The sequence below is a fragment of the Sceloporus undulatus genome, chromosome 7 (assembly GCF_019175285.1).
Source record: "Sceloporus undulatus isolate JIND9_A2432 ecotype Alabama chromosome 7, SceUnd_v1.1, whole genome shotgun sequence".
NCBI lineage: Eukaryota > Metazoa > Chordata > Lepidosauria > Squamata > Phrynosomatidae > Sceloporus > Sceloporus undulatus.
Genome location: NC_056528.1, coordinates 22706715 through 22734042, shown reverse-complemented (window position 1 = coordinate 22734042; position 27328 = coordinate 22706715). Strand labels below are relative to the sequence as shown.

At 47.2% G+C, this 27328-nt stretch overlaps 2 protein-coding genes across 6 annotated transcripts in view; one reads left to right on the top strand and one right to left on the bottom strand.

The window, feature by feature from the left end:
• The window catches only part of TSC1 (TSC complex subunit 1), a 38368-nt gene extending 18146 nt beyond the window's left edge, over positions 1-20222 (top strand). The window contains exons 9-23 of the mRNA XM_042478509.1: positions 239-417; positions 1402-1517; positions 3476-3596; positions 3771-3886; positions 4502-4571; positions 5702-5806; positions 6681-7260; positions 8315-8358; positions 10528-10694; positions 11182-11364; positions 12484-12594; positions 13260-13382; positions 14045-14232; positions 15017-15169; positions 16971-20222. Of these exons, the coding sequence (XP_042334443.1) occupies positions 239-417; positions 1402-1517; positions 3476-3596; positions 3771-3886; positions 4502-4571; positions 5702-5806; positions 6681-7260; positions 8315-8358; positions 10528-10694; positions 11182-11364; positions 12484-12594; positions 13260-13382; positions 14045-14232; positions 15017-15169; positions 16971-17475 (2761 nt within the window). The 3' untranslated portion in view covers positions 17476-20222. The remainder of the gene's footprint in view (positions 1-238; positions 418-1401; positions 1518-3475; positions 3597-3770; positions 3887-4501; positions 4572-5701; positions 5807-6680; positions 7261-8314; positions 8359-10527; positions 10695-11181; positions 11365-12483; positions 12595-13259; positions 13383-14044; positions 14233-15016; positions 15170-16970) is intronic.
• A 2983-nt stretch (positions 20223-23205) lies between these two features.
• The window catches only part of SPACA9 (sperm acrosome associated 9), a 10205-nt gene continuing 6082 nt past the window's right edge, over positions 23206-27328 (bottom strand). For 4 of the 5 annotated variants that reach the window (XM_042480052.1, XM_042480053.1, XM_042480056.1 and 1 more), the window contains exons 3-4: positions 25562-25764; positions 23206-24713 (exon numbers count right to left, since the gene is read on the bottom strand). In XM_042480052.1, the coding sequence (XP_042335986.1) occupies positions 24323-24713; positions 25562-25764 (594 nt within the window). In that variant the 3' untranslated portion in view covers positions 23206-24322. The remainder of the gene's footprint in view (positions 24714-25561; positions 25765-27328) is intronic. The other variant, XM_042480055.1, reaches the window with a different exon arrangement.

Genomic DNA, 27328 nt, shown 5'->3' with positions numbered 1-27328 from the left:
CACTTCATGTATAGATGATGAGAAGCATATATGATAGTATTTACCCTGTGGAACCGTACAGGCTCATGGCCAACAGTCCTCCAGTGCCACCCTCTGAGAATGTTTAGCAAAGAAAGACCAGAATAATTGCAAGGCAATGTCCCCCAACCCCATATCAGCTTTTTAAAAAGCTTTTTTTTTAAATGTAATGTTTTTTCTGTGGGTGAGAACTGATGGATGGTCCTTGGACTCACAACAGGTGGAAGAGATTAGAGACGCATGATGTGGTGATTGAATGTGCCAAAATCTCCCTGGACCCAGCAGAATCATCGTATGAAGATGGCTACTCTTCAGTCTCCCAGCAGGCTGGCTTGCACATGCAGCATCGCCCAGCTGATCCTGATGCCAGCCCCTACTTTTCTTCACATAGTAGCTTAGGTATGGGTCCAAGCCCTTCAGAATATCTAAATAGCAGGCCTTAGACTAACCTCCTCTGCTTGTGGAAGGACGAGGAGATAAAATAAAGCTGGGGCAAACTCAGTGCTCATCCTGGCAAACCAGGATTTGCAAACATGGGTTCTACCTTCAGAGATGCTTGTCCCTTACCATTTCTCCCCCCCCCCCCGCCCCGTCATGCTTTCATGTGTTGTGTCTGTCAGCATTAACCAAGTTCTGGGTTAACTGGGTTTTGCAGACACTGCAACCTGCTTATGATGGGACTTGGCTAATGTTTGAATCAGTTTTATTCCTTTATTGCTTTGGTTCCCATACTCTCCTTCAGAGGAGCTCAGCTTAGCAGAACGTCCATGTAGAAACACAGTTTAGAAGTCACTATTCTAAACATTCAAATCACTTCTAGATTAAACAATACAGAAACCCCCAAAATAACAGGAAGCAGCAGAGACACTTGCTACCCCTCTGAAAGCATATATTTATATGAAAGATGGTATGAAGCAGGGATCGCTGGGTTTCTGCTAGAAGGGAATGTCATAATGTGTGATAGCCCCACAGGCCCTGCCATGTTATGGCACCACAATCAGAACCTCTCCTACACAACACAGGAAACTGTGGTTAGGCAACCAGGATTGGTTAAGGATTAGGAAAGCAGACCCACTGGGAACTCAGTCCTGGTTTTCACTGTAGTTTGCAGGGAGCCAGAGTCATGTTTGCTCTTGCCCAACTTTGTCCTTGTTAGCCTCTTAATGCCTGCAGAGCCCTCTGTCCACCAATCTGAGCTCATCTGGTATCTGTTTGTATTGGCCTGTTTTTTTCTGTTTTGATGAGTGTGGATTTGAAAATACAAACTTTTCAAAACATGAGTATAAAATACAGATTAAAAAAAACCCCTGATGAATGTATGATTGTTAGAATGTCTTAGAGAAATAATCTTCCCCATCTTGTCTTCAATATCTCTTAACTCAGGCGCCTCAACATCTACCCCATGCCCGGCTTCTCGCCTAGCACTATCACATATGTCGGGGCAGCTACCTCAGATTTTGAACTCCCAGTCCTTGGGTCTGTCAGTTGAGCATCAGCAGGTAATGCAGCATATTCCATGGCATGCAGATGTGGGTTGGGATACTTTCTGCTGAAGAGAGGTGGATGATGGGGGTTGTTGGGGGTACTAATGGTGGAGCTTTGGAGCCACTGGGAGTGCGAAGGAGACCCCTGCCTCAACCTCAATCTTGGGTGTAGGATTTGGAATGGAGAGTTGGTAGATAAATTTTTTGGATCCCTGAGAACAGGCAGCTTGCTGGGTCCAGTTGTCTTTGTGGGATTCCTTTCCTCCAAAGCCACAACTTTCCTGTCACCAAAGCCAGCAGGTTTTCTTTAAAATGTCACTGTCTCAACCCAAGGGCACCTGTGACCATGGCCATCTGATTGCTGCCAGCTATGCCTTCCCTGACATTGGAAATCCCAGCTGCAATCCTCCCCTCTCTCCAGTTAAAAGGTTTTCACCAGCAAAAATTCAGTAGAGGTCATGCAGCAAGACTGAGCAACCTGTGGCCTGTATGTATACTCTGTTTTCAGCCCCTGGAGCCTTATCAGACTACAACAGCTCAGTTACAAAATGTGATACTGCTTGGGACATGCTACATTACCAAGCGATGCTGACTGATTCCTAGGTTGTTGAAGAGACTCACTTGATGGTCCAAAACTCCAGTCAGTGAAACCTGGTGGACACTGAAGCTGAGCAGGACTGTGCTCCAGGAAGTGTGTTTCTCCTCTTAGACATTTTCTGTGTACCATATTTTGGCAAACCACCCCTACCAATAGTTTTTTTCTAAAGAAAATCTGAAGTGAGTTTGTGTTCAGATACTTGGTGCTTTTTGATGCTGGTTAGAAGGAGTGGCAGTAACCTGTGGAGGAAGGGGTAGTTTTGGGTGCACTAGAAGCCGGGCTTGTGTAGTGCTTTGAGTGTTGGACTGTGACTTGGGAGACCAGGATTCAATTTCCTCTTGGTCATAAAATCCACTGGGTGATCTTGGACAAGTCACATGGTTTCAACCTCAGGGGAAGGCAATGGCAAACCCCCTCTGAACAAATCTTGCCAAGAGAACCCCATGATAATTTGTTTATTTTATTTACAGTATTTCTACCCCACCCTTCAGTCCTAAAGGGTCTCAGAGGGCTTACAGTTATTACTATTTTTAATTAGACACTTCCCTGCCCTCAGGCTTACAATCTAAAAATACACGACACAAAAGGAGAAGGGAATGGTAGTGGGGAAGGAGATAAGGTCCAGCAGTTCTTCTCTTCCTCTGAGGCCTGAACCAAGGCAGATGGACTAGAAGGAGGGCTCTTCTTCTTAGTTAGGCCAGGCCCGATGGAGATGGGCTCGCATCTCTCCTTCCATGGCTGGATGGGACCAGATGAACTGGAGGGAGAGCTCTGCTTCTTAGAAGGCACTTGGAAGGCAGAGGTCCAAGTAGCAGTAGAATCAGCAGCTTCTTCTTCCCCTTGGCCCTATGATAAGTTTGCATTAGGGTTGCCATAAATAAAAGATGAAATTAAGGCACGCAACAACAGCATCTTTCAACAGTACATATATTAAGCATGTCCTATGCTCCTTTCCCATCCTCTGCAGCACCTCTGGTCTGCATCACTATTTCCCTAGGATACTTTCCAAACACATGGTTGGACCCTCAAATGATCTTAGAATCTAGGAATCAGGTTTCATCGGATCATAAGGCAGGTTCCAGGTAGGAACATGTTTGAATGAGCATGTCTAGGGCTGGCTGGTTCCAGAATGGGAAATCCCCTGAGTCTGCTGTTTCTTTTACTTCATGGAGGAAAGTCAGGATGTAATTGTGCTGATTAAGAAGAGCTATCAGACATCTGCTATGGGGCATGAGGGACAATTCAGAACAAAATACTGTTTGCCCTGTCTAAAGCTATCTTGGGAATAGATATGCAGGGGAAGCGCAGAGCCGTGCAGGCAGCCAGAATCCCCCCTACCTTCAGGAGTTTGCCATGTGGACCACTCTCCTTCCAGGTGACCTTCTGGAGCCCCTCTGCTGTTTGTGGCATGACCACTCCCCCCACCTCCCCTGGAATGGCTGTGGAGTCTTCACAGAATCCCTCCCAACCTTTCAACAAATTCTTTGGCACACCGGGTAGGTCTGCTGCTATCAGCTTTTCTTCCTTTTGTTGCCAGGGAAGTGGTGAACAACCAAAATTAGATTAGCTTCCCTAAAGCCTTTTTGTTTGAGGTGACAGGATGAGCAACAATCTCTGTGAGAGCCAGGCCTTACCTGGGCAAGAATAATCTTTTCTTTGTTTTGATTTAGCAGTTGGGAAAGGAACCCCTCTAGGAACACCTGCCACCTCTCCCCCTCCATCGTGCATTTCAGATGAATTCGTTCAGGGATCAGTTCCTCTAACTACGGCTGCACCTCCCAAGAAGGTAAAGCAGAGGTCTTAGAGGGCTTCACCAAAGAGGGCATCCTACCTGGCTTTGGCCTTTGGGCAAAGGGGAAAGTGCAGAATGGGTTGGTGGAAGTCAAGGCTTTATTAGTACTTTTTTTGAGGGGGGGAGGCTCATTGACAGATTCCAGTGCTTACAGGAACATATGAGTGAGCCAATCTCCTTGTTCAGTTCACTGCCAGGATCTGAGGCTTGGACAGATGTGTGGCATGAGCAGTCTTGTTCCCAGACTTTGTCTCAAGGCAACTTACTGTGCCATGAAAGCTGCTGTTATCCAAAGAATTAAACTAAAACATTTCAGGTTTCAGAGAGCACCCACTCAAGGAGGAAGCTGCTTTCTTTCTGATGCGTTGTGCTCTTACTTTGCCTTCTTCCAGCCTCCCCTGGCTGGAGGGCTGGAGAAAAGCAACTTGAAAAGCTCCTTCTTCAGAAATCTAGGGAAGGCAGCTTTCTCTTACACATGCATGCTTTGTGTGCCTCCTTTTCCATTCCAAACAAAAAGTATATTTCTGTTTCCAGTTTGGGGGAGAAGACTGCTTGTTTTGTGCTTGGCATTTCTTTTGTTACTGTTGCTCTATCCTTACTCTTTTTTAGGAGGAAAGAACAGATCCTGGGAGGCCTTCATTATCCCGACAGCAAAATGTTAACAACATGAGAACTTTGGGTAAATTTTATTCCAGTGCCTACTTTCTAAGGGCAAGATCCCTTTCATTTCTGGCAGAATGGAAGGTCCTGCAGGCCACATTACACAGGGCCTCTGGCCCTCTCCCTTCATTTGATGAAGGTAGTGGCAGTCTTCATTAAAACATGTCCTCCTCAAATCTTTCTTCTTAATAAACTCTAAAATCCTTTGTAAGCTTTCTTGGTTTTTTGCTTTGGGTTTGCACATTTTTGAATAGAAAGTCATCTCATAAAAGCTTTTCTTGCATCCCATACTATTTTAAGATCAGTCCCTTAATTTAAGTTATTTTAAAAGGACTCTCAAACATAGCTTCAGTAATCACTTTTTCATCATTTAACACTGACTCATTCAGTCTCCAATTAAAAGTCCCCTTCTTACTAAATAACATCAAAGTTAATGGATTATGGTCAGAAAAACGATTTTGGAGGGAGAGTCATTATTCTTACTTTATAACTCAATAATTTTGATATTAAAAACATATCAGTCCTTGAAAATGATTTGTATCATTAAAAAGGTATAAACTTTAGAATTTCCTCATCTTGAACTGCTAAGCTGTCCATTAAGCAAAAAGAAAGATTTTGGTAATATACCTGGTCCTCTTTAATTTTCTTTTCAGCTACTCTATCTAATTTATGTGATATTACACATTCCCATATCCCAGCAAAATCCAGTTCTCATAAGGCTGTTCTATAATTTGGGTCAGCAAGTTTTAATAAAATTCTGATTTTGTTCCTGTTGGGACATTAAGGGGCTAAACAGACTGACAATAAATGAAGACATCGGGGCAGAGTGGAGGCGTGGTGACTGCCCGCTCTGCCTCCGCCCGATGCCAGCTTCACGCTGCCTGACAGACAGCAGGCGCCATCATGCCGTTTCTTTGGTGCAGTGTTTAGATGTACTGTGCCAAAGAAACCCTAAAAAGCCAAGTGGCTGAAAGATATGGACTCCCCTCTTTAAAAGCAGGAGGGAAGAATTGAAGCAAAGGTGGTGGTTGAGAGTAAGATGTTTGTACTTGAGAGTTTGGGGGCTGGCCTTGCTTTGTGACAAAGAGGTTGTGTGGCATCATACCTGGGTCTCTGGGTAAGCCTTTTTGCTCTCCCTTTTCTCCTCAGACTCCCATGGCAGTAAAAGTTCGGTAACTTTAAGTGATCTTCCCAGCATCTTAGGTGATCTGGAGGCCTCTTTTGAAGACAGTGGCGAGAAGGACCGAGAGGAAGGTAATGGAGCATAGCTTGAAATCTTTGTCTAAAGTCCAAAACTGTGGCGACATAGAGGGTGAATTGTCTACCCAGGAGAGCTCTGCTCACACCTCATCTCAAGCTTGGAGTCCTTCAGCCGAAGACTGCATGGGTTGCATCCAGCCTCACATAACCTGGGAGCAGCAGCCAGCTGTGGATGTGCTCCAGAATTTAGTTTTGCCTTCTGCCCTGGTACCTTCCAAATGTTTGGGGCTTCTGTTCCGATCTGCCTGTGTGATCAGTGGTCACAGCCATGGGAGTTGAAGTCCAAAAGAACTGGTGGCCATAAGGTTGAGAAAGGCTGGTCTAGCAGTTTAGATACAGACTGAGATGTGTGCACTCCAAGACATCTCAATGATGTGACAGGGAGTGCGAATTGACCAGTTTGAGAATCTGTTGTCTTTACTTTTAAAAACAAAATGAACAGTTTTCTAGCCCATGGATCCTCCAAGGACACTCCTGGAAATATTCACTGTGAACTCTATGCTTGCTGAATGTCAGAACTCACTGAGCTAGGTGAAATAAGACTTCCAAACAGTGAGACTGCATTGTTCTACTGACCCTCAGTTTACAAAGCCAAAATAATTTTTGTCATATCCTTAACAATGCATGTGCTTTGCAACACTAAGAAGGGCAATCTTGTAGTTTCCATAAGTAGTGTGGCTAGTTCCCAGGCCTTGGTCATATCAGAAAAATTTCCTCAAGAAGTCTAACAAAATTGAGTTTTCTTTACTTTCAGCGCTCTCTTGGAGCTCAGTTGCATTGCTTTCCCACTCCTTTGCATAAGGAAGGTAGTGTGTCCTGGATGCTAAGATGGTTCCTTCTTTCCCTCCCTTTTTCTCTCTACATGCAGATGCCATATCAAAAGAGATCTCTGAGATCACCACAGCAGATGCTGAGCCTGTGGTGCCTCGGGGAGGTTTTGACTCTCCATTTTTTCAATGGAGTGAGAGTCTCTCCAGCTCAAAGAAGTCCCAATCAGCCACTTCAAGCAACTCTGGGCAGATTCTGAATTCGGAGCCCTTGCCATCATCATTTCTGGACCCATCTGGGCTGGAGAGCAACTCACAGGATGCCCTGAAGCAAACCTTCACCCCCATAGATCGACCCTGCTGCAACTCCGAGGATCCTTCAGCTGGGTGCAGGGAAAACCCAATGCTACTGGAGCCTGGCATTCTCACTCCTAGCCCTTGCAAGGCTGTAGCCCACAAGATAGAAGGGTTTGGGTGCAGGCAGCCAGCAGATTATGAACATCTCTTTGAAGTGGCTCTTCCAAAGACTGCCTACCTTTTTGTGAGTAAGAAGACAGAAGAGCTACTGAAGAAAGTCAAGGGAGTGCAGGATGAAGAGGGCTCTTCCCACACCTCCCCACTGGAAGTGCTTGATCGCCTTATTCAGTGTGGAGCAGATGCCCACAGCAAAGAGCTGAACAAGTAAGTGATGTTCACAGGAGAGCATATACGTGCAGTCCCTCCCTTGGCTTGCCTGAAGTTGGAACTAGCTGAGTGGAGGGTCTCTGTCCGAGGGCAACCCTGTCCTCAGTCCCCTCTGCTCCTCTCACATGGGAAGGCCTTTCATCTTTGCTTTTCGTTTTTATTGGCTAGAATGGAGTAGTTGCAACCCTGAGGAGGATGCAGACTGTGAGTGCACCGTGAGGATGCTTCTAGAATGATGGCGAGCAGAGGGAAAGGCTCAGTGCCAGCAAGCCTAAGCTTAGGGCTCCATTCGGGTCTGACAGAAGCTGCATCTTTGCTCTGCCTCCCCCCATGGGCTGTGCAGTCAGTCCATCCCAAACCAAGCTTAGTGTCATCAGATTTTTGTGTTGTGATGGCTTTGGATGGACTAGCCCAAAGTAGGTGGGGAGTTGAATGGTGGCTTGCTCCTTACACTTAACACCTCCCCATATATATTCAGCTAGTGCATTGGAAGTAGGCGAGGACCTAGCTTTCCTTCTTCCTGGGATATCAGTTTTGAACTTCTGTTTGTAAATCATTCCCTCACCCGTATTCCCATCTCCAGCAGGAGGTGCGTCATGTGAGCCTGCTGATTGATTGTGCTTGTGTCTTAGAATTCGATTAGCTGTACTGCGTTATTTGAACTCTGTGTGTAGTGTGCTTCACAAGAAGAAAACTATTGAATTCATAATGCAGAATCATTTGTTCCAAAAACTAAAGCAAGTTTCTAGTTCTGGCTGCAGAGCAGCTCAGAAACATCTTCATGTTCTCTTTTACTCCGTTCTCATCTGACATGGAGGGCTCCCCACCTGCCTCTTGATTTGACTTAAGAGGTTAGCAAACTATGCATATTTGGATGATCTGTTCTCATATTATACAGGCATCTGCTTGATTGTAGAATTTCCTACTTGGGTGCAAATGCAGACAGCATTGGTGTTGGGGAAGCAAGAAGATGGTGGTGAGAGCCTCTCCTGTGAAGGCTGCCTTGCTGCAGTCCCGAGTAAATCATCTTTCCTTTTTTCACTTGTTTCAGGTTGCCTTTGCCAAGTAAATCAGCTGACTGGACTCACTTTGGAGGTAAACAAATTGGTAAACAAATGTTACCTAATTCCTGTGATGTATAGATAACTGCCCACCAGTATTCTCAAGCCTTGCTTTATATCTTTAAAACGCCCCACTGGTATCTTCCAGGGCTTAACCGCTTACAGGACCAGAGATGCCAGCATGTTTGCATCATCCTTTAGGCAAAAAGACTGGAGAAATTAGAAGTGGAGTTTGTCAGAATTTAGGCTGTAGCTTCAATTCTCCACACTGCTTTTCCTGAAAACCTTAAGTCTTGGCACAATCCCAGGCAAACATCAGTTACATTCTTTTAAGAACTGGAGAAGTGTTTGCTTTGGCCTGGAGCTCTGAGAATCTCTTTATCAGACGCCCTGTGCTGGTTGTATTGCAGCTACTGCACTTTGGTCTTCATGACAGTATAGAAGACTGTCCCAGGAAGGGGCTGCAGTGCCCATAACAGCCACAGCTGTTGAGAGACCTGTATCCCATAGATGTCACTTGGGCATCCATCTCCAGGGTCAGGCTGAGCAGCATTCTTGGGCCATGGGTGCCATCATTTCTGGTAGAACACCCTTGTTCTAGAACTGGCTCCCTGGGCAGTCATGTCACTCAGCAACAGGATATTCCCCTCCGTCCAGCCTACTAGTGACTCAAGAACACACCGAGAACATTTACTGGCAAATTGAGCCCTGGTGGGTGGGGGAATATCCAGGGCTGCTGGATCTGCACATCCTTCCAGTACCAGAGGAAGTGCAAGCTTCTCTACAGATTATACGCTTTTGTTCTGGTCCAGGGTGAAGTCTCTTTTGAGGGCCTTTTGTAAGTGAATCTGGACTCAGAATGAGCAACCTTCCAACTTTGTACCTTCCAGATGGTTTGGATGGTGGGACCCGCCACCAACAATCACTGATCTTATTAGGGCCAGTGGGACTTTTCCTCCAGAAAAGTGTCCCTCTGTTTATTCCAATCTAGAGAATTGATTTCCTCCAGAAATGCCTGGAGTTGAGTTGCTTCCACCCACTTCTCATGCATGTTGTGTGCCCCCATGCCCTGTGGGATAATAGTGAAATCAGTTGGTGATTCATCAGGCTCACCAGCTTACCTGTGTCTGCAGCTCCTCCTCCTCAATGGTGACTGTATTCCTCTTTGGATTTCCCTGCTCAGGTGGGGTGATCCACACAGGTGGGAGCCACATTGCTTTCTGGTACCTTGCCAGTATTTTCAGACCAAAGCCAAAATTTACTCAAAGTGATGACGCTCACCCCGGAGGATGTTGTGTAGTTGACCTGTCTAAGGTTGGATCTGCACTGCAGCAATAATCCAGTTTGAAATCACTTTGACTGCCATGGCCCAGTGCTATGGAATTCTGGGAATTTTAGTTTTGTGAGACATTTAGCTATCTCTGTCAGAGAGCTCTGCTGCTACAAAAATTACAGTTCCCCAAAGTCCATAGCATTGGGCCATGGCAGTCAAAGTGGTGCCAAACTGGATTGTTTCTGCAGTGTCGATACAGCCCAAGGCATAGAGGTGACAGGCCTGAGTTTGGATTGATTACCTTGATTGACTTGAGTTGGTTCCTTCAGCCTTGTATTGATTCTGCAGTAGACATAAACCAGGGAGAAGGGAGCCCTGGTGGCACAGTGGTTAAATGCTGGTACTGCAGCCACACTGTTGAAAGTTCGATTCTGGAGGAGGGCTCCAAGGTCCTTCCATCCTTTTCGCAGGTTGGTAAAATGAGTAGCCATCTTGTTGGGGGCAATTGGCTTACATATGGTAAACCACTTAGGGAGTGCTATCTTCACTGATAAGCGGTATAGAAAAATGTACTTGCTGTTGCTGATATTGAGGAGCCCTGGTAGCACAATGGATAGATGCCAGTACTGCAGTCACTCACAAACCACAAGATTGTGGGTTCAGTCCCAACCAGAGGCTCAGGGTTGACTCAGCCTTGCATCTTTCCAAGGTTGCTAAAATGAGTATCCCGCTTGACGGGGCAATGAGCTTACAGTTGTAAACTGCTTAGAGACAGCTCAGTGCAGTATGAAGCAGTATATAAACGAAACTGCTATTGCTGTTGTTATTAGGGTTTTTTTCTGGGTCTTCAAGATTGGCCAGCCTTTGTGGGGCCAAGGCTCTTCCTCTGCTTTGAGTCTCATCTTCTGCCTCTGGCACCTGTCCATTCAGGTTCTCCTCCTTCAGATGAAATCCACACGCTCCGAAACCAGCTGCAGCTACTGCATAACCAACTCTTGTATGAACGCTTCCAAAGGCAGCAGCATGCTCTCCGGAACCGGCGCCTGCTGCGGAAGGTCATCAAGGCTGCAGCCCTGGAAGAGCACAATGCTGCGATGGTAGGTGAGAGCCTCAGAGGTCCTTGTGCAAGCCCTTTCATCTGGAAACCCACCTTTGGTGGCTCTCTGGAAGGCCAGGCAGCCTCAGGACTTTAGATATTTGACATTTTTCCTTTCTTTCTCTCACACACACTTGGTCAAGCTCACCCAGCTGGCTTCACAGCAGAGGGCTATTTGAAATTAATCCACCTCGTCCTAAGTGACCGCTTCCCACTGTCTTTTCTGGGAGTAGGAAGGCCAGCTGTTATGCTTGAGACAGATTCTTGGAGCAGGCTGTTCCAGCTCCCATATTTCTACTGTGCCTTTGTGACAAGGAAGGGTTTACTCCCTGGGTGATCAGAAAGCATGAGTTGTGTTGGGGTTGCGGTGTGTGTTGTGGGGGAGGAATGTCATTTTTTCTTCCTTAGGCAAAGTCTGTGTTGCTTTGCTGGAAAAGGCAGATGGTTGGGCAGTTGGGCCTTAACTCCTGATCTCTGCTTCTGGACAGAAAGACCAGCTGCGGCTCCAGGAAAAGGACATCCAGTCCCTGAAGCTCAGCCTGCAGAAGGAGCAGGCCCAAAGCCGCAAGTTTCAGGAGGAGCATGACAGTGTGGTGGCCCAGCTCCACAGCCAGCTCCGCCAGTTGCAGCAGGAACGGGAGGAGTACTACAACCAGAGCCAGGAGCTGCAGGTAGAGTCCTTCTGGAATCAGTGACAGAGCTAGTAGCTGCTGGTGAGGGGTGCAATGGGGTGGGGTGTAGGATACTTCTTCAGAGGGAGTGGCCTTGGTTATCTAGTGTTCAGTTCACTTCCATAAGGGAACACTAGTGGCTCTGATCCATACGCCTCTGTGGCAACTGGGCCACCATCACTTCTTCCCCCCATTCCCCCTACTCTTTCTCTCAATCTTACCTGGTCTAACCTCTGGGCTGTGTGTATGAGTGAAATGATGCTCGCCCAAGTGTTACCTGTGAATATATGCTGTGTAGAATGTGAGTGTCCAGCATGCTGAGTGTGGGAAGGTCAACACAGCAAGGGGCGATTCCCATGCCATCAAATAAAGCCACATTTCCCTTTGCAAAATGGCTGCCACAGTAGGGCCCTGCAGTGGCAAAAGGAGATGCATTTCCCTTTAAAACAGGGCATGTGTCTCTAGCCAGCATTTCTAACCCTTAGAGCAGAACCATGCTACCAGGGGTGTGCTGCTCCTTTAAGACAAGAAGCACATGCTCAGTTGGTGGGATGCTGGAGATTTTTGTATATTTATAATGTTTCATTGTCTTTGATGGTCTGCTGTTTTATGGAAAAGGCATTACAAATAAACATCATCATCATCATCCTCTTCATTTTAAAAAGATGGTCCTTTTGCTGTTTCACAGATTTACTGTCACAAAGATTTAGTTTCAGTTTGAACAGCAAGGGAAACTCAGGAGCTGTTTCTCTTAGCAGTAGTTGTATAAACTCAGTGGCATTTTTGTGTGGCAACAAAAAGGATAAGGTTGGCCATAGGCTGGCCATGTTTCCCACCCAGCCGACAGAAAGTGAATGGCAAGGAGTGTTCAGTGGTGTAATTCAAGAAGCAGGGATTTTAGAAAAAGGTCTTTGGCTTGTATCCCTGTCCCCTACCTCTTACAGTCTTGCTACAGCCTCACCAAGCAAACATGAGACTTGCTCCTATGTCTACATGAGATGTAGTGGACAGACAAATGTCCTGCCTGGACTTGAGACACGGGGTAGAGCTGAATGTGTCGCCAGAGGACTATCCTTCTCTGTAGTCTGACCACCTGTGCTAATGTGGCTTTTTGAATAGACCAAACTGGAGGACTGTCACACCATCATTGTAGATCTACAACTGGAGCTCAAGAAGGCCAGCAACAAGGTGTGCCACACGGAACTGCTGTTGAGCCAGGTGTCTCAGAAGGTAAGTGCTGTGGCCTGAGGGGTGATGTGTGTGTGTGTGTGTATCTAATTGAAGCACACAGATGTGAAGTCATACACTTTCATGGCTGGCAACCATAGTTTTTGTGTTTTTTTCGGGCTATGTGACCATGTTCTAGAAGAGTTTATTCCTCACATTTCGCCAGCATTTGTGCCTGGCATCTTCAGAGCATGCTGACCTGGAAGAGAGTGGGTATATATACTGTGTGATCCTGGGTAAGGAGGAGTGATTCCCATGTTCATTTGTGTATTGTTCTGTTGTTGATGGCCGGGCCTCAGGATAGAAGGCTATGCAAAACAGGATTAGTGTCTGCTAATTGGTGATCATTGTCTTCTACTGTGAGGCCCGGCCATCAACAACAGAACAATACACAATTGAACATGGGAATCATTCCTCCTTACTCAGGATCACACAGTATATATATACCCACTCTCTTCCAGGTCAGCATTCTCTGAAGATGCCAACCACAGGTACTGGCGAAATGTCAGGAATAAACTCTTCTAGAACATGGCCACATAGCCCGAAAAGCACACAGAAAACTAAAGCACACAGACTTCAGCTTGAAAATGTTCTTTGAATTTGCATTTGCCATGACAGGTTTACGCTTGGTTTTTTGCTGCAGCTGTATAATACTTTATTCCTTTCAGCTTTCCAACAGCGAATCAGTCCAGCAGCAGATGGAGTTCTTGAACAGGCAGCTGCTGGTCCTTGGGGAGGTGAACGAGTTGTACCTGGAGCAGCTTCAGCACAAGCATGCCGACACCACAAAGGTAAATCCCCATGGACACATACTGACCCACGGGCCCATTCTGTGGTTTGCAAGGAGTAAACAGGATGTTGGCAGAGATGTCCCAGAATTTTTTTGCTGAAGCAGAGCAAACTCAAAACCTCCCAGTCTTCTTAAGGGGCAGTGAGAGCAACAGGTAGACAGACTGGCATTATTGACCAATTTGATGCAATCAAGGCCTTCTCCTGGTTCTAGGCCAGATGGTGAATGCAGAGAGGGGTGAGGAGCTGCCTGCTTGCTCATTTTCCACTCCCAGTAGCTATCCCATTGTTTCTGGCTGTTTTGGCTGGAGGAGGCTACTCTGGCTGCCACAAATGTGTTGGCTCTCACCCCCACCCCATAGCCTTAAAATGATGAGTTGTACCTTTGGACATAGTGGTAGTAACGCAAGCAACAGTGGCCTGAGTGCACTCTTCAGTTGCGGGAGTGGAAACAATGAAGCAGCTCCCACCCCCAGCCCAGCTGCCTGTTATAGCAACACAGTTTTCAAGAAGTGATATTCTGAAGCAAGCAGCATTAGCTGCACCTAGGTCCGATGTACCTTCCCCAGTACAGCTGCAGTGTGGCCAACACTGTCCAACCTGTCCCCCACACTCACTTCCTATAGATGCCCCCCTCCTTCCTTTCTCTTTCCTTTCCTTGTAGGAAAGAGAAGTTATGCAGACTGCCTTCCGGAAAGAGCTGGAGAGAGCCAAGTGCTGTGTCTACCAGCAAGGTCAGCAGCTGGAGGCATCTCAGAAACGGATCACGGAACTGGAAGTTCAGCTTTCCAAACGAGACCACCTCCTGCTGGAACAGAAGAAATACTTGGAGGATGTGAAAGTCAAAGCCAGGTAGCATGGCCACTCCCTTAACCTGCTAGTGCCCAGAGCATTGTTTGGAAGGGTCCAGCAGATGCCCCTTAGAAGCCTCTGTTCAAGATTGGGGGTCTGCAGTTGTTGGAGGAGTTGGGCAGGAGGCATTGTGAGCAAGAAGGTGGCATCGGCTGTGCTGCTTTTCTTGGTTTGTACCTCCAGGGAAATGGATTGGGACGACAAAGGGAAATGGGTTTTACAAAGAGAGGAAGTTCTGGGAAACCTGGAGTACCCTAGTTTTGCTCCGGTTCCTAAACGCAGGGACTCCAGAGAGCACTTGGAAACGGGAGGTGCGCTTTGGTCAGAATGCGTTGCTGTTTAACAGGTTTAAAATTATACCTTGATTGGCCAACTGAAATGCACGATATACTTGTTGCAAGCTTTTGAAGCTCCATGGGCTTCTTCATCAGGCAAGATGTTACAAACCAAACAGGAAAAAAACCAATTGGAGATGTTAGTCAAATGCCTGCATGTTGTTTCAGTCCTTAGTAAAGATATTATGATGGGGAGGATATCTTTTGCAGACAAGCTCCTCCTGGCTATGTGGCAATAGGGAGATTTTCAAAGTCCAAGAAATTTAAAGTCCATTAACATCTCAACAGGGACTCCTCTTTTACAGTCCTCTTTTGGATTGCTGGTCTTTATACATCACAGTATAATGTTTTGTCTGAAGGGAAGCATCTTTCCACAAAGGGAAATTTGTCATTCACACTGAGGACAACATTGCAAAGGGATGTGGCAGACAGTTTCTCTTCTTTTTCAGGGGCCAGCTTCAAGCCGTTGAGAGCCGGTATCAGGCACAGAAGAAGATCACACAGGCATTTGAGCTGGAGGTCTTAGATCTGTATGGTCGCCTGGAGAACTCTAGATTGCTGAAAAAATGTGAAGATGACAAATTGGAACGACCAGAGGAAAGGTACAGGCATGCCAGTGGTGCCATGTTTCTGCTTGGCTGTTTGTGAGAAGTCATGCTCAGAATCCTGGAAGGAGAGTGAGGGAGAGTTTCACTGCCTGCCCAGGGAGTGGGTTGGGGTGGGTGTGATAGAGCTCTGCTAGTCTTGTGTAGGTAATCTGTCCTTATGTGTAGGTTTTCTGTGTACTGTGTGGCCCAAATGCTGGTTCGGTTTGCGGATGACCAGGACATCCAAGAATGATCTAAATTAGCTGAACCTCTTGTCTCTTCTACCTTTGGTCAACTTAGTTATCTGCAAAGCAAGTGAGGAATTTGCTGGACCTTAAACTTTTGCCAGAGCTTGACTTCCAGCAAATATCAGGATAGTTGAAATTCCCCATTACCACTATATCTCTGCTTACTGAATGTGTGGTCATCTGTTCTAGGAAAGCCTCCTCCATGTTCTCAGTCTGGCTTGGGGGGGGGGGGTTGTAGTACCCCCTCACAATGATATCCCTGTTGTTTCTCTCCCACTTAATTCTTACTCAGATGCTGTCAACCTGGCTTCCATGATTTAAGTCATGGATCTGATCACAGGTGCTACTCCTCCTTTTCTCTTTGGTCTGTTTCTCTGAAACAGGTTATACTCGTCTATTGTTACATTCCGACTGTAAGACTCTTTCTGCCAGGTTTCAGTGATACCTATTAAATCGTACTTGCTTCTTTGTCTTGTTTATTTGTCATGCTCTGTGTATTTAGTATAGGGACATCTAAGACCATAGATCATTCCTCCTAGCTACTTATTTAAGTTTTTCCCCTCCCACTGTTGGGTTCTTGTACTGTTTGCCTGGTTCTTTCTGTAACAACAAGACTATTATTTCCAGCACTAGCTGCCCTCAGGAATACTTATGTTTTGTTCTGTCCGAACATACATAGACAAACATACCACAGCTGTTGCAGGTGACTGCAACACCATCCATCACCATCCATATTCAGCAGTCTTAGAGAAGGGATTAAAAAGAGAATGCTGGCCCTCCCCATCAAATTTCTCCCACAGAATGCCCATGCAAATGCCTGTTAGCATCAGCTTTTGTTCAATGTTTACTGAATTGATTGCATGTGCTACAAGCTGGTCCTCTGAGACTGAACTCAAAGATGGAGGCAGCAGGTCTATATAGGCCCCTCAATCAGGCTCCTCAGACCATATGCTCAGGAAATGCACAGGTTAAAATCAATAAAAAGTCCCCAACAAGCCCCTTTAAAAACAGTTGAAAAAATGAAGGCTGACCCCCTCAAATGCAGCTCAAAGCTCCCTTTCTGCTCTCTACTCCAAGACTGGGGTTGGCTGAGCATTTCTTGCCTCAGCAGCACTTGTACCCGATAACATCTGGGAACCCCTTCCAGCTCTGATTCTCCTTGAAAGTAGTTGTCTTTTAAGGAGTAGCCATAGCAGCACATTTTTGTGTTGGTGGTATCTAACATTATGTCACTTCTAACAATCTGCATCAGCCTTCCCTTACCTGGTACTCTCCGTATTAGTTGGACTGTGACACCCATTGTCCCTATCAGCCCTGACGGTATTTGCAGTAAAAAGTTGGACCAGAAATAGATCCTTCTACCATTTTTCTACTGGATTAGACCATTGGTTTAAAAATGCAACAATCCCTTTTTTGTTGATAAGAGTCTGGACAGGTGATCTGAAACTTTTATTTGTAAAACATGCTCCCGTCTTGCCTGCTGCTGCTGTGGGCACCCTTTCACTGACTCCTCTCATCATCTGTGTCTCTCTGTATCCCCCATCCACTTTTTTTTCTCTTGGTGACAGGCTGAGTAGCACAAACAAAGGCCACACAGACCCTCTCATAGGACACAGTGAAGAAGATGTCATTGACTGGAATGGCGAGACCAAACCACCTAGTTCCTGGGGTGGTGGCACCGGCAGCAGCAAAGTGTCCACGCTTGAGAAGTCCTCCAGTCAGAGAGGCGGCCAGTTCAGTGGTGTTGGCGGAGGCAGCAGGAGGGCTCAGCTGGTGGTGGGCTCCTGCCCCAGCTCAGGGAGCTTCCTGGGGATTAAGACACGGGAGCTGCTCCACCCCAAGAGTGAAGGCCAGTCGGAGGAAGAGGATGGGGTGATAGCCCACAGCAGCCTCTGCAGCACTTTAAAGAGTGAACTGTGCAAAGACCCCAGTGTGGAAGCCCCATCCCCACTCCTCCCCCACCCCCACCCCCTGGAAGACCCGTCCCCTGCCCCCCCAAATCAGGAAGGTGGTGGCGTGGGGCAGCTTCATATCATGGACTATGACGAAGCCCACCACCATACCCAGAGCTAGATGGGAGGAGAGCCCTTCAGCATTGCCTTTCATATTTGTGGCATGGGATGGAGGGGACTGCTTTAACTAAAAGCTCTCACGTTTTGGGTTGGAAACAGGAAGAGGATTGCCTTTGGACTTTGGCTGAATGAAAGGAAAGTGGCTTTTCAGGTCTGGAACAGACAGAAGATCCATCTCCACCCACCCACCTCCAGGGCTTGGGCCCCTCTGGAGAATCCCCATGAAGAACCAGGATGGGGCCTGGAGTCTGGCTAGTCTTTCTTCTCCTACCCACCCTTTTGGGCCCCTCTTCCAGAGTGGTTGCCTCCAGTCAACCCATGTGCAATAGGAAGCTCAGCTTCCCTCCCCAGGGGCGCTTTGGGGTGGGGGTGATGTGAAGGGGCAGTTCAGTCCCCTCAGAGGGCAGGCAGGGACAGTTGTGTACGTTTCTTCATCCCAGAAAAGAATTGTCCCCAGACCCTGGCTGCCCAGTCTCTTGGTCATCGTTTGGCCTCTCTCTTTTTACACTCATCTTGAGTAGGGTGGACTTTGCTCCAGTGATGAGATGGTCTCAGTTGTGCCCCACGGCTCTAAATGCCACATTCCCCTGCCCCCTTGGTTGCCTCTCATGCCGGGTGCCCCTTACCCATACTACCCTTCACAGCCGGAACTTCTCACACAGATTTTCCAAGTCTCTTGGCTGGGCTTTGTGAAATGCTCTCCCTCTCCTCTTATGTGCCTCCCCTCCATCCCATGGTAATTTTCTACGCTTTATGTGATATGCTGATAACTGAGCTGACCTCACTTTGGGCAGGGGGGATCTTTTTTTTTTTTAATAGAAGGAGGAAGCTGAGATTTCCCCTAGAGTCAGGAGGCACTGGTACAGGAAGCTTGTCTGATGAAAATCATGCTGGGGTTTGGGGATGGTGAGTCTTGTAAACAAAGAAGAGCCCCATTAAGGTGAGATTTTTGTTGTTTCTGAAGGTCAGGAGCAGTCCTGGTGCCCTTTTCCATTTGGCTTGTTCTAGCCAGTTCTTGATTCAGGGCTAGTCTGGTGCCCAGTCTCTCAGTCTTCTGTGGAGGTGGTTCTTCCTGCCAGATGTGGATAAGTCTTGAACCCGTACAGCTTCTTCTGTGCCCCCTGGAGAGGGATACTTTTTGAGAGAAGGCACTTTGGAAGAAGCTACACCAAGGAGTAGGACAGAGATATATAGTCGCCCCCAGGTACCCTCCTTTCTTGAAGACGGAGTGGTGTTTCCATTAGGTTCTTGCCCTTTGTGGCAAAACATTAAATCCTGGGATATTGCCAGTAACCTGACTTCTCTGGCTGGGAAGTGTCATCCTTCCTTCATTCATGCAGTGCATCCTCTGTACCTTGTCCTCCATCACACACCCCATACACTGGCAGAAAGTTTTTTAAAAAGCCACCCTCAGTGAGGGTTTTGCTCCTTGGGCTGTTCTGGTCTGAGAGGAAGCTGCTGAGATCTTTCTTTGCACAAGGGTGCCGTCCCAACACTTTCCCTTCCCGTGGTCCTGTATAACATTTCGAAGACACACCAATAAAAAATGATTAAGCCTGCTCTTTGGAACCCCTCTGCATGTTTCCTTTAAATAAATGAATAAAGGGTGGTTTGAAGAGAGGTAATACCAGGAGTGCTAAATGTGCAGGTTTGAAATGGGACTGAATTTGTGGCCACCAGTGGCCAAGGAGTTTGTGGTCCAAGGTGACCAACCTTTTGCTCCTGTTCCAGCTCTGGCGAATCTGGAGACACATTGCGGGATTAGTGGTAGCAGCAGAGCCTCAGAGGGTGGAATGGGCAGAATCCTTTCACATGATAGAACCATTCCTGTATACTTTAAAATGTACACACAGCCCTCTTCCCTGTACAAACTCACACAAACATGAGACAATTAGGCTAGGATCTCTGCTGCTGCTTAATGAACTGTTTTTTAAAACTTTGGAGGGATATTTTGTGTGCGCTCCCCAGTGCAGTAGTCTGCCTAGTGCTCCTTTTGCTAGACCCAAAGACTACAGTCCCATCAGCATGGAACAATTGCACAGTGCTACCCATCTTTAGATCTTCCCCCTAATCCTACATTATCCTGCATCTCCCCAAAAGAGAATCAGCCTTTGGTAATATTTCTCAGTGAGGCGTTCAGCTGAATCTCTTTTGCCTTTTCCTTGTAGGCTGCTGCCCTTCGGTTCCCTTCCAAACCATGGCTGTCTTCTTTTTAACAGATCAAATATCCCAAGCTCTCTTTATCAATGGAGTTTCTTTTTCGGAGTCTGAAAAAGACTCGATCTCCTGGATGGCATTAACACTGTAAAATCTCCCTTCTCTTCCACCGCCAGGGGACCACAGAAATTATGGAGGAATTGCTCTGCTCAGTAAATCTCTGAATCATGGATGTAGCATAAGCAACAAACACCTACAGTTTGTTGGGGAAAATATCTCATTGGTTAAGCTGGAAATGATTTTTTTTAAAGAAACTGACTGCTTTTAGTTAAATCTTTGAAGAAACATCTGTCAAAGGTCAACATTTTCTACCTTGCTCTTAGTAAGCCAGGTTAGGGAAAAATGACAATTAAAAATGCCATAAATATGAAATGGTAAGGTGAAATGGTACAATCTAAGCTAAGAGAACTTTTTTGGGGGGTGGGAACCGAATGGAGGGTGTTTGCTGTCCTTACTAGAATGTTCTAATATGTCAAGGCAGTTGCTTGTGTTTAACTGTGAACAAAATAAAAAGCGTATTGTTTTGCACTACTCTTTATGTTTTTGCTGTACCAACAACAAAGATTTTAATATTGGGGATGGGATGGGGAGCTGACTCCTTTCCATTTGATGGGTTCTGATACAGATGGGGTCTTGCCCATGCCAAGCTGGGTTGGATGAGGTGAAGGGAGCCAACTCCTGTGCTTGGGAGAGAGTCTTGTGAGCCTTTCAGGGAGGCCCTGCTGCTGTTTTTGGACTGCACCTCCCATCTTCTCACACCCACAGGGTGTGCTGAAGTCTGTAGGTCCCATCTGCAGGACCATGTGTTCTCCATCTCTGCCAAAAAGGGCTTCACAGTCGCACTGCACAATCTGGTTCTTGGGTAGGAAGCCATGTAGAGGCATGGTCCTTGGTCTGAGAGGGGACTGGATGGGAAGGACTGAGTTGACGGGGCCATTGTTGCTCTGCGGAGGAACTGGTATGGGAGCAGGAGAAGGGGCTGAAGTCTTTTGGTGGTTCGTCCATCTTGACTGATGGTTCGGGTCAGTGCTGGCTCTTTGCCCCTATTTGGGCCCTTCAGTTGGGCTGTGGCCATTCAGGAGCTGGCTGTTGCCCCAGCACTTGTGACATCAAGGTGCCCAGGCTCCCCGATTCATGTGGTAAACAATTCCCTATAATGTGAAGTCAAAGGCTTTCATGGCTGGCATCCATAGTTTTTTGTGGGTTTTTTGGGTTATGTGGCCATGTTCTAGAAGAGTATTCCTGACGTTTCACCAACATCTGTGGCTGGCATCTTCAGAGAATGCTGACCTGGAAGAGAGTGGGTTTATATATATACTGTGTGATCCTGGGTAAGGAGGAGTGTATTGTTCTGTTGTTGATGGCTGGGCCTCAGAATGGGAGGATATGCAAAATAAGATTAGTGTCTGCTAATTGGTGATCATTGTCTGCTGGGAAAGCCCTTGACCCTGGGTGGTTTCACATTTGCATAGTGCTGATTCTTTTGACTGATGCTGAGGTGGATAGCAGTTCATTGTCTGTGTTGGCCAGATCTTTGCAGGTAGTGTGTATTCTCTCCCATAGCATTTCATGTGCCATCCTGTTGTAGATATGGTTGGCCTGTGGTGATTTGAAGTCCTTTTTGCTGTGAGAAATTGTGGTATGGTATCTGTGTCTCTGTAGCGTAGCAGGAAAGTTAGTGAGCAGAGTAGATGTGCTTTCCTGGTCCAGAGTTTTTTCCAGTCTCCGGGTGTCTTGGAACAGTTTCTCCACTTAGAGGTTTCCAAAGTGAAGTCGAACATTTTCATGGTCAGCATCTATAGTTTTTTTGTGTGTTTTGGGGGCTATGTAGTCATGTTCTAGATGCCAGCATCTGTGGCTAGCATCTTCAGATTCCACATAACGTTTGGGATGCTTGTGTGTAAATATTTTTGGGATGCAGGTGAAAAGTTGCCTATATGGTTCAGGAGAAATCTGGTACTTAAAACTTCTTTTTAAAAAAATCACATCACTCTCTTGGTTTACTATTCAAGGGGCGGCTCTCGCACCGGGATCAAAATGATTAAATATGTATTCTCTCACAGAACGGAAGCCAGCAAGATAGAAAAAGAGAAAAATAAATTACCTTCCATGCTTTCTAGTGCTAAGCAGGGTATGTTGGTAGCTCCATAAACACCCCCATAAATAATGAACATTTTATGCTCTAAGAGCCAGGGCGGGAAGTTGAAAAGGTTCAATTATTTATTGGCTTCTCGTCCTGAATGTAGAGAAGAAACCCAAATTGCACTGCACATTTTAACTGACTGCTTTGTTACTCAGGTGTTGGGAATGGGGAGGGGGGCAATGGAGATTTCTTTCGGAACTGGTCAAGGGGTCCTCTTCTGGTGCCAGTGGAGCTCTGACTAAATCGCAGGGATTCGGCTACAGGTTTTTAGACTTGCAGTCCTATGGTTCGGGGAGTGAGGGAGAATGACAGGGATTATTCAAGCTCCCCACCCCAAGGGGATGGACTTCCAAGTCCTCCTCCCAAAAAATTTCCCTGCAGAAACTGTTCTGTTGGCTTTTGCCTCTCCAAACAAAAAGAGGAGTGGGTTTGTTGGAGAAGGGGGTTTGGGGTCACATAACCCTGGGAGGAAGATAGGAAGGGGCCTCATGTATGGACTCAGACCCTTGGTGTCCACCCGGCCTAGGGCTGCTAGGATTATTTTCTTAGCTCCCCTGGCATTCCCTCCACTGGGCCTCCCATCCAGGCCTGCCCCTCCTTCGCTCCCAAAGTCAGATGCCATAGGAGGAAGGAATGCTGGCCCTGGGACACCGCAGGCAAGGCAGAAGAGGACTAGGCACTCCGCTACCCTCTCCTGCCCTGCTTTGCTGCTCTGAGAGGCAAGACGGACCCACTGTCCACCCAAAGTGTCCAAAGGAGTAGACAGCAAAATAATAATGAAAAAGAAACAAGAACCAAGGGACTAGGACCTATTGGAATAGAGAAGGATTTGGGTGCCCCCTCTGCTAGTGGGTTCATCTATTTCCTCGTTCCCCTCACCATTTCCACTTTATCCTCAGTACCACAACTCTGCGAGGTAGAGTTTCACGGATCAGTGGGGACAAGACACTGACTCAAGTCCCAGCAACACTAACCAGTAAGCCAGCTTTGTTTCCTACCTGCCCTTTAGAAAGGGGGAGGGGGAGAAAAGCAAAGATGCATATGCCTTTTTCTAAATAAATGAATAAATACAGTGGGCCCAGTATCCACTGGGGTTTGATTCCAGGCCGACATCTCCCCCATGGATACCAAAATATGGGGATGCTCAAGGTCCATTAAATACAGTGACATAGGGTGTCCTTTTTATAAATTAGCAAAATCAAGGTTTGCCTTTTGGAAATTACTATGTTTTTGAATATTTTCAAGCTGTGGATGGTTGAATCCATGGATAAAGAATCCGTGGAAAGGAAGGGCAAATAAAATTACATTTTAAAAAAAAAGGGAGGGGGTCAGGTCAAGAAGGAGAAGATTACCATTCTAACTCTACCCATTTCTCCCCACCTGCTGCCCCCAGCTTCAACACAATCCTCCTTTCTGTGGATTGCTTGCAAAAGACCCTCTGTCCCTCTAGCAATGAGCCGCCATGCATGCACAGGGGAAATGGCTTTATTCAGAAGCATCTTCCAGGAGGCAAAAAAGACAGGAGCTAAGAAGCCTGTGGGGAGGGGAAAAAAGCTATCAGACCAAATGAGCCAAGTGGTACGGGCAAGATCTAATGCCATGTGCTCAGTTGCTTTGCAACACATGCCCCCAGCCCCACCCCCTGCATGGCCAAAAGCTGCGCTGAGTTAGTGGACGTGTGAGGGCAAAAGGAGAAGGAGTTGCCCTTGTGTGGCCAAACCCTCCGCTGCCTCCTTGGTGAGAGTTGCTCTCCTTCCCTAGAAGCAGCCAAGTCCCAGGGGATTTGTCATTCAGCCTCCCTCGGGTGACAGCAGTGGGACTGGGGCCCAAGGATATGAGGGACAGTCACACCACCTCAGAAAACAAACTGGCTGGGCTGGAGGGCTTTGGACCCTCTTGACTAAAGGGAGCAGCCGCTCCAAAAGGGCTTCCTGGCTGAGCACAGGAACATGGGGCCCACTCAGCCAAGGCCTGCTGGCCAGACACAGGACGCCTTACAACTCCTTCTTGTTTTCACTGCCTTCTAGCCCAGTGGTTCTCAACCTTTGGGCCTCCAGATGTTTTGGAATTCAATTCCCAGAAGTCCCAGTCAGTATGATCATTGTTCAGGAATTCTAGGAGTTGAAGTCTCAAAAATCTAGAGGATCGAAGGTTGAGAACCACTGTTCGGGGCAGAGGAAAAACAAGAAGGGTTTGGGATCCAAGAGGCCCTCCAGACACATTCGTGTCCAGGTGACCGTCTGGTAGCGGGGATATCACCTGGTGGCTGTGGAGGCCTGGAGCCTCCTCACCCTGACCCATGGCAGCTGGGGGAATGGAGGGGAGCGACAGGCAGCTGTATATCTGGTTTGGTTAACGCTGGTAGTATTTCCTCCTTTCTTTTCCTTGCACTGTTGTCAGGAAAGGGCATGACTGAAGCAAACATAGGGAGACTCTCTTTTAATCATGAGCGTAGGGTTTGGGGATCTCTCTCTGTGTGTCTCAATTTTTAAAAGGCGTTTTTACCAGGCGCTCTCCAGGGCCCATCCAGAAACTTGTGTATGGCCCTCCCAAGGGTCCCCATCTCCTTGATCTTAGCCTCCCCCCTTTTCTCCCGCAGCCGGGCCTTCTCCGTCAGACTCAGCGAGGTCTGAGTGCCCTCCGTCACGAAGGGAGGCATCCCCTTCCGGGGCCCCATGTTCAGGTTGGGCAGTTCCCGCTGGTGGTAGATGGCTTCCCGCCGAGCACTCACACTCTGCATCATGTTGCGGGGCAGCTTCTCGCTGTGAGCCACCCACTCTTTCATGCAGTCCAGCACGATGGGGATCAGGCTCACCACCCCGCCGTAGTGGTTTCGTGCTTCGTCGCAGCTCAGGTGGTTCACCACGTCATGGGGGTACCTGTGGATGGATGGACACATGGAAGGATGGGTAGGGGGACAAAGGCAGAGAAAGTGGCAAAATGATGGCTGTGGCCAATGGCAAGCTGAACTCCCTGGAGCCCTTCTCCTTTCCATGAGTCCAAGGGCTAGTCTGGCCCACCAGGAAACCATGCCTCCTCCCCCAGAACATTGTCATTTTGGGCAGCTTTCATGCTTTTATCCCCTCCCTGTTGCAAAATTCCTCTCTCCAAAGGCTAAGTTCCAACAATGTCATCATCTTTTGAAGCTGAAAAATGCTAGTGGTTTTTTGGTGCTGCCCCTTATGTCATTATTATTTAATTTCTATGCAGCCTTTCTTCCAGAAAGGGACTGAAGGTGGTTCACAAATAAATTTGTTACCATTGGTCCCCCACCTTACCCCTGGAACGACTTCTCTGAGGGCAGGGCAGGGCAGGGCAAGACTTCACACAATTTACACCCCAGTTTCCTGACTGTAAGGCACTCTCAGTGGCTGAGAACAATCTACTGTTCGAAAATTCTTAATTTTAATCTAGGTATCCCCAACTCTGTTACAAGATGTCACTCAGAATACCATTAAAGACAGAGCACCAAAAGAGGTGGCTGTCACACAGCCAATGAAGCTCCTTGAAACTGACCTCCTTCCCTTGGAAAAGCAGATTTGCAAGTGAGAAGGACGCTGCGAGAAGGGGACCCTGTTGGCTTTGCTTCAGAATAAAAGGTTACAGGGAAAGCCTCCAAAGGGAAGAGGGTTTGCTTTTTATCCCTTTGGCTTGGGTTTTCCAGACCAGGTTCCTATGGATTGTTTCTGGCAAAGCAAAAGAGCTCCTGAGAGAGACCCTGGCCTACTTGGCTCGGATGGCGCTGAGGTCGTTGCTGTGGCTGACCAGGGTCTTGCATTTATCCAGGAGGGCATTGGTGGTGGCATTGCCAGAATGGAGGGTCTCTAGCCGCTGGCATAGCCGGCTCAGATCGCTACAGATGTTGAGGAACATGAGCAGAATCCGCTTGTCAGTGGAGTTGTTGCAATAATGATCCATATATGTCTGCACCTGTTGGAAAGGGAAGAATGGCAAATGCGTGAGAGACCCCCTAGAAAAGTGAGGGCACAAACACAGAAACAAGTGTGAAGCCTGCAGTTTTATTATTACACATGACTCCAATTCACACTTTTTATGTAGGCCTTGTGCATTTCTACGCCTTCTCTGTGGTGCTCTCCTGTTGTGGAAGGTGAGCCTTCCCTGGGAAGGTGTCACTCTGTTTCCCAAGTAAGAAGGCCTTGGAAGGGCTAAACAAAACAGCTTCATTTATATACCACTTCATACTGAACTAACAGTGTCTAAGAGATTTACAACTGTAAGCTAATTGCTGCCAACCATCTAGATACTCATTTTAGCAACCTCCTCGGAAGGATGCAAGCCTGAGTCGAGCTTGAGCCCTTTTGCTGGTACTGAACTCACAACCTTGCAGTTTGTGAGTGAGTGGCTGCAGGACAGGCATTTAACCACTGCGCCACCAGGGCTCCTTCTCTTCCGAGAGGGCTACCAATTTGCACTTGGTGCAAGTCCATCTACACATCTGCCATGGTTTTAAATAATCTCAAAAGTGTTTTTAACTGATTTAAAGTGTCTTGTTCTAACTTTTGAAATTATTTAATAGACTTTTTGTCTGTTTAAATAATTCTTGGTATTTTAAAATGTTTTAAACTTGTTTTAAATGCATGTTATTGTAGGTTTCCCAGCAGACAATGAGCACTAGTCAAGCAGACACTAATCCTCTTTTGCATACTCTCCCACCCTGAGGCCTGCCATTACAGAACAATACCCATGCAAATCACTCCTGCCTTCCCAGAGTCACAAGTATACATATACCCAACTCCTTTCCAGGAAAGCATTCTCTGAAGATGCCAGCCACAGATGCTGGCAAAACGTCAGGAATAAACTGTTATAGAACATGGCCACATAGCCTAAAAAACCCACAAAAAACTATGGATGCTGGCCATGAAAGCCTTTGACTTCACATTGGAAAACCAACAGTTAAGAAATTAGGAATGGAAATTAGCAGGAGAATGGCAGCGAGTGAGGGTGGCCTTGCACATTTCTTCCAAAGGTGCCAGACTACTGCCCCTGCCACTATGAACATGAGGAGGCTGGATGGGGCTGATGGGAGATGCAACCCTGGTGCAGCAGGCAAGAGGAGCACAGTTTCTCCCTTCACACCCCATGAAGATATGCGTCCTCAGAAGGAAAGGCGACCCTGGACAGAGGTTCACCTCCTGCATCTCTCACAAACCCTTCCCTTCAGGTTTGTGAAAGGTAAGCGGAGAGTGCCAGCAGGGATGGTTCTGGGTGAGAGAAACAGATAACAGGGATCAAAGGTTACTCATGTGGATGCTGCTCAGCCACAGCCTGACACAAATCTGAATCCTGTGGGCCAGGCACCAACTTGCACTTAATTGGGTTCTGTAGTGGCAGATTCAGCAGAAAAAGAAAAGAGGTTGCTTGGACCAGCCCTCCTGCCACTGCCATCCCTCCCTCCTCCTCTTTAAGTAGCCCCAGGAGTGTTTTGAATTCAGGCATGCTGTTGCTACTAGTGAATGTGCACATGTGTGCACAC